This window comes from Etheostoma spectabile, chromosome 2 (assembly GCF_008692095.1).
Source record: "Etheostoma spectabile isolate EspeVRDwgs_2016 chromosome 2, UIUC_Espe_1.0, whole genome shotgun sequence".
In the NCBI taxonomy this organism is placed as follows: Eukaryota; Metazoa; Chordata; class Actinopteri; order Perciformes; family Percidae; genus Etheostoma; species Etheostoma spectabile.
Genome location: NC_045734.1, coordinates 6,181,979 through 6,188,846, shown reverse-complemented (window position 1 = coordinate 6,188,846; position 6,868 = coordinate 6,181,979). Strand labels below are relative to the sequence as shown.

Below are 6,868 nucleotides of genomic sequence, written 5' to 3'. Positions count from 1 at the left end.
ATGTTAATTGATTACACTGACAATGTACAGTCATTTTCAGATTATGTTTCAGTTTTTTTTTATGACAAATAATGAAAGAAAACTCTCTACATTCTATTGAATAAATTATTAATTAATTGGCATCTTCAAATAATCAGTGTGTTTTTACTGACAGCCTGTACTATGTACAGGTTATGTTATAAATCACTTCAGGCACCTTTGTTTTTATCATCAGACACTACACACACACACACACACACACACACACACACACACACACACACACACACACACACACACACACACACACACACACACACACTGATACACTAACCACCAAGGCCACCTATCTGTGTATGAGTCTAGATGAGGTGATAAAGTGATTAGCTTTCTTTAATAACTAACTGGACAACAACATAGGGATGTGCATAATATAAGATTATACTGTAGCCTATACAGTTTATCTGCAGTTTCCAGTGTTTCATTAATACAATTTAAATGTTTAAACCCAAGATGCCATTTCTTGCGGCTGCATTATTTCCTTCAAATTGAGAGTTCTAGATATTTTGTGACATATTTGGAATTGATTCAAGCTTGTTCCAGCAGATTTTAAAAGAAAAGTCCGTAAAAGGTTTGGTTTACGGTCACCTTTGCATTGTCCCATGTTGGAGAAGTCAGTCTGAGGCCCTCCGCTCACAGAACTACGTTGTTCCCACTTGGAGTTTCCAGGACCCTGAATCATCCCACAGATGTTCTCCTCCTCAAAGTCACAGCTGTCCACAAAGTTAGAAGATTTGGCTGTGGAGAGGAAACAGTCACAATTTCATCAAGATACTTTGGTCCTTACAGCATTGGCCTGGGGCTCGACACCAACCCGCGGCGGCCTTTTGTAGTAGTAGATGCCAGACTGCTATTCAGCTGTATGAATCATTTTTAATTAGAGCACCAGTCTCAATAACTACTTTTTTGACCTTTATTTATCCAGGTAAGTCGATTGAGAACAAATTCTCATTTGCAATGACGACCTGTCATGTTCACACAGTTACACATTCACACGTGGAAGCTGCCCAGCACAACCACAGTCTGACCTGCAGGCCACTGAGCAGCTCCACTGGAGCAGTTGGGGTTAAGGGCCTTGCTCAAGGGTACCTCATTGGTGGTAATGAGGAAGGAACCAGCACTGCTCTTTCACTTTTCCCCACCCAGATTTTATCCTGTCGGTCTGGGGATTGAAGTTTGATGCTATTTGATGGAAACTTCTTATGTCAGCGTTTTTAACCTGCTTTCTTTTACCCTCCATAAAAGGGGTGGTAAATGTGTTGATATGCCACAGTGCTCTCTCTGTCGGCCTGATAACTATGGGCTGATAAGATGATAAGATGATAGAGAGCAAAAGTGCCACCACACAAATATACCAGGATTTTGGACCTGGACCAAGAAAAAAAAAAAAAAAACAGAACAGAAAAGAACTGGCTGTGTACTGATCTGTGGTCTAAAAAACTTCTGCATACATGAGACTATGGCTGCATGATAAATCAATGAGCATTTTTAGCATCTCCAGAGTTATTTATTGGCTGATACCTGTATTCTACGTTATTTCCCAAGATTATCAATATGTTTTAGCATCATCCTATGACAGATAAACTATGACCTTACTTGACTCTGCTAGGTAAGAGGATTAGAACCAATGTGAAAAATGTTTAAAGTCTGAGTTTAAAGTCCGAATTCTGAGAGGATTTATTATCAGAATTCAGACTTCAATCTTGCAATTCTGATTTAAGAACTCAAATACATTTTTCACATGTGGCCCTAATCCTCTTCTGTAGATTGTTTATTATATAATCAATCTTATTTTATGAGGTGATTTAGTACATTGATTGTTCCAACACTCAAAGTGCAGGTTTTATGTCTCATTTATTGGACAAAATGACAGGTTGAGAAAGAGATGACTCACTGCAGTTGTAGAGACGGTTGAGCTTGGTCAGATCACTCGCACTGAAGCCCATCCTCTGACCAATCACATCCATGAAGTGGGGGATCTTGGTGACGATGGTGGGCTCAGAGCCAATGTTAAAGGATGTCTTTTTGTAGTGCATTACAGAGCCGTAGTCATAGGCTACACCTAAAGCACTGGACACTGCGTCATCGTATTTTTTGAAGTTGTGCTCTTTACCTGAGGAAGGCATTAAAACAATATCAGGAAGAATGGAGCCCTTTGTTTTTGAAAATGTATTCAGATAGCAGGCATTAGGAGAAAATTGCAGGACATAATACTTTCTGTACAGTTTTTTCATTTATTGTATGAAGTTACAACATACCCTAATTTAACAAGACCAGGTAGAAACCTAGTGTATAGCTGGACTATATGGTCAATGTGCTTAATTACAGCCACATTGTTACAGGGATAGTCAGTGACTATTACGGGAATTCGGATATCAAATGTTCATCTATATTTTAAAGTGTACTATAAAGCTACTCATCTACAGTGTCATTGTGTAATTAGTGTTTCTTTGTTAAACAGACCAGACTTACGTAGGCTGCAACCCATTCAAATAATAAACATGTTCACAGCCTCAAATGTTGGTCTTGAAAAGCAGCATGAAAATGTCACTTTATGAGGTTTTTTTAACATTAATATGCGTCCCCCCAGCCTGCCTATGGCCCCCCAGTGGCTAGAAATGGTGATAGGTGTAAACCGAGCCCTGGGGATCCTGCTCTGCCTTTGAGAAAATGAAAGCTCAGATGGTCAATCTGGAAACTTGCTCCTTATGAAGTCATAAGGAGGAAGCTTGGTGGTTCAGCTCAAAAAAAAGTGTTGAGATGTAATTCAAGGAGTTGTTACCCGGTTCAATGCGATCCCACATGATGGTGACATAATCATCACGGTCAGCTCTGGACTGCTCATGCCAGAAGCCCAGAGCATGCAGGAACTCGTGCTCAACGGTTCCAAGACGATCACAGTTTTTACCAATGGACAGCCGCTGCTTCCCCACACGCTGGTTGCCTACAGAGGAGAAGCATCTACAGAGAGGGAAAGCAAGCCCCCTTGATTAAATGATATTTCAAGCAGTGGAGAGAAGGCCATCACTTAGAGGATGACAAATACACCTGTAAATACCCTTAGCTGGCGTTAGCTCACAACCAGCCACAGCAACACTTTCATTAGGTCTCAGTAAACTTCTCTGTGAGCAGTAATACTAATTTGTTTTGCCACTTGGGGACAGCAGATTGTAAAGAGCTTGTAACAAACAGTGCCCATGTATACAAAGAACAATATTAGCATCATTTGGAATCATGTTTGTGGTCAACCGACAACTGTAAAAAATATTGACTCTCCTTTTAGCTCTAATTTGGTCATCGGCTACTGAGAAAATAATTTGTCTGCTACATCTGCCACTATGCTCACCTGCTGGTGGTTAACAGTCGGCCGCTTTGTGCTGGACAGGTGGTGTATTGTCAGTTTATCAGAGGTTTTTCACTAAAAATGGCTAAAGTTAAGTGCCGTAAAACCAAAACAATGAGCTAAAAGATGCCAAAAAGTTCTGTAGCACTAAGGGGAACTGAAGAGTCTGAGGGTTTGCCACTACAACTCATTTCACCCATTGTGTATATAAAAGTATTTATTAGTCCACCTTCAAATATATGTTGAGGATGCAGTGATTGCATTAACATGTATTGTTGCTTCATGTGCTAGATCACATGCATCGAGCAGGCATGTAACAAGAACTGACAGTTTGGTTAAAAAAAACAGCGAAACGAAGTGATCACAGTGCTCACCCGCTTCCTTTGAACACAGAGATGTAGTTCTCCTCTCCTTTCCATGGTGTAAAGTCAATGCAGGTCTTCAGTCTGTACTGGTCAAAGGCTTTCAGGATCACTCCCTTTGCATTCATTTCTACAGTACGTTACATGGTGTGCGACAACGTAACATGAGAAAGCATCCTCATTAGTGCATATCCATAATAACACAAGTACTAGGAATGTGAGTTTCTTACCCAGACTGTCCTCAAGGTAGTAGGGAATGGTTGTAGGCCAACGATACTTGTCTCCTATAATGGAGTTTCTGTTGAATGTCTGATGGGAATGCAGCAAACAACAGGTATACAATTAGGGAGGAATGAAGGAGTAACAGAGCGCAAACTTGAACAGACTCACTGAGGTGAATGCTTGTGGTCTTATATATATGGCGTTATATATACATAGAGATATATAGATATATCTCTATATATATGGCTTACTTCCTCCAGATCAATGTCTCCCTCCAGCAGGTCAAGCCCAGCCACTGCAAAGATAAATTGTATTAGTTGATGAAAATCCTCAGATGTATCGAGACTTTATACAACAAAGCAAAACATAAATAGTGTGTCGACAAACCTTCATTGATGTTAAAGATGTCCCAGTCATGGCCTTCATCCACATCAGTTTCTGTAGAATCAAAAATATTCTGCTCAAAAATGGGACTACAGGATGATATTATAAACGTAATTATTATTGTGCTGTGTACTGGTGCTATTAGCATTGAGCCCTGCCCCACAGACCTGAGACATGTTTACTTTAAAATGTCATATATTTTATTTTATATTTATTTCTATATTTAAATGTTGCCGTCTGACTCTTTAAGATTTGCAGTGGAGTTCCAAGTTGTTACAAGTGAGAGCCCCTTAGGCAAAGAAGCAGATTTATTTTAGGTATTCAGTTTGCTGACACCTCTTAAAGGGAAACATGAGTATTTTTCAACCTAAACCCTATTTTCCCATGCAAGTGTCTAATGTGAACAAAAATCTTTGAAATCGGTCCAGTATTGAGCGAGAACACTGTAACTGGCAGCTGCAAACCAGGTTGCAATGTTATTCTATAGAGCAAATGTGCACCCTTAATTTTAGTCTTGGGGTTGTTTTTACTACTGACAGGCTCAGATTGATATTATAAGTGTAACTACTACATTACATACACTACCGGTCAAAAGTTTGGGTTCACTTACAAATTTCCATTTCACTCCATTATAGACAGGATAGCAGCTGATCTGAGTGGGGGGGGTGATCTTTAATGCAATATCTACAATACCCATTATCAGCAACCATTCATCCAATGTTCCCAAGGCACATTCTGTTTACTAATCTGATATCATTTAAAAAAACTAACTAAGAAAACATTGGACAACCCTTATGCAATTTTGTAAGCACATAATGTAATCTAAAAACTGCTGCCCTGGTTAAAAAAACAATGCAACTGATCTCAGCTGGGATTCTGTCTATAATGGAGTGCAATGGAAATTTCTAAGTGACCCCAAACTTTTGACCGGTACTGTAATTAATGATAACCACAAAGATACCATCATGCACGCTGTTCTTGCCATTGCCATTGAAGCGTGGCATCACAATAACAAAAACAGTGCCCTGCTTTAGTTGACCGTATTGTATCGTACTGTGATACTTGTTTGTTGATACCTGTTTGGAGGTTTATTGTTGTCATTACTGATTATTATAAATTAGATGTGTTGACAAAAAGCAAGTAAGCCTACATGCTTGCAGCTATGACTGTTTTTTTTGCAACAAAAAACACAGTCAGTTCTCTTGTTCAGTCCGGGCAGGCAAAAAACAAAGTAAGCTTCCCTGAAAGCCATGGTATAGCTCGCACACTGATGGTATGCGACTCACCTGTATCACCTGTCAGCTTAGCTGCTGCCTAGTAAATACATAAGAAAATACAGTAATCAAAAGAGAAATTTGATGATAAAGAATGATCTGATATTCGAGGTGGCAACTCAACATTAAAGCAAGGTCACTGTTTTGCACTGGAGATGCAATATGAATGTTATGTTTCACAAAATGACTTACCAGTCCTAGGACAAAGAACAGAAGCATCCACCTGAGTGCCATGGCTCCAGCTGCAGACACAAACTCACTGCCTCAGTCCTGCTGTGTGCTTTCTTTTTCTACAGAAGAATTGAAACTAAAGTGCACGCAACATTCACATGATACACTGCTTTTTATGACTCAGGTTGAGGTTGGACATTGGTCAAATTAATTATTAATTTAATAGTCATGATTAGGTTATCTACAGTGGTGTGAAAAAAAGTTTGCCCCGTTCCTGATTTCTTATTTTTTTGCATGTTTGACACACCTAAATGTTTCAGATCATCAAACTAATTTAAATATAAGACAAAGATAACACAAGTAAACACAAGACGCAGTTATTAAATGAAGTTTTTTATTTAAAAAAAAATAATCAAAACCTACACGGCATTTTCCCCCCTGTTAAAACATAACGTACCAGGAGTGGAATACCAAAATTACCCCAAGAGGGCAGCGACAACTCATCCAAGAGGTCACAAAAGACCCCACAACAACATCCAAAGAACTGCAGGCGTCACTTGCCTCAGTAAAGGTCGGTGTTCATGACTCCACCACGAGAGAGAGACTGGGCAAAAGTGAGTTTTAAGACAAAAACCACTGCTGAGCAAAAACAACATTAAGGCTCGTCTCATTTTGACAGAAAACATCTTGACGATCCCCAAGACTTTGAGGACAAAAAAACTGCGGACTTACGAGACTAAAGTTGAACTTTTTGGGAGGTGTGTGTCCCATTACATCTGGAGTATTTTCAGAAATAGAACATTATACCGGTAAAATATGGTGGTGGTAGTGTGATGGTCTGGGGCTGTTTTGCTGCTTCCAGACCTGGAAGACTTGCTGTGATAAATGGAACCATGAATTAAAAAAGTATTTTGTGACCTCAAGCTGAAGCGAACTTGGGTTCCGCAGCAGGACAATAATCCAAAACACACCAGCAAGTCCACCTCTGAATGACTTTGGAGTAGCCTATTTAAAGTCCTGACCTGAATCCTATTGATATGCTGTGGCATGACCTTAACAAGTCAGTTCATGCT

General features: G+C 39.6%; 1 protein-coding gene across 1 annotated transcript in view; it reads right to left on the bottom strand.

Annotated features, from left to right (window-relative positions):
* The window catches only part of mep1ba (meprin A subunit beta a), a 9,439-nt gene extending 3,201 nt beyond the window's left edge, over positions 1-6,238 (bottom strand). Inside the window, exons 1-9 of the mRNA XM_032525542.1 lie at positions 5,817-6,238; positions 5,637-5,664; positions 4,354-4,404; positions 4,218-4,261; positions 3,975-4,053; positions 3,757-3,874; positions 2,822-3,000; positions 1,934-2,152; positions 628-777 (exon numbers count right to left, since the gene is read on the bottom strand). Coding sequence (XP_032381433.1) covers positions 628-777; positions 1,934-2,152; positions 2,822-3,000; positions 3,757-3,874; positions 3,975-4,053; positions 4,218-4,261; positions 4,354-4,404; positions 5,637-5,664; positions 5,817-5,858 — 910 coding nt within the window. The 5' untranslated portion in view covers positions 5,859-6,238. The remainder of the gene's footprint in view (positions 1-627; positions 778-1,933; positions 2,153-2,821; positions 3,001-3,756; positions 3,875-3,974; positions 4,054-4,217; positions 4,262-4,353; positions 4,405-5,636; positions 5,665-5,816) is intronic.
* Positions 6,239-6,868: the final 630 nt, after the last annotated feature.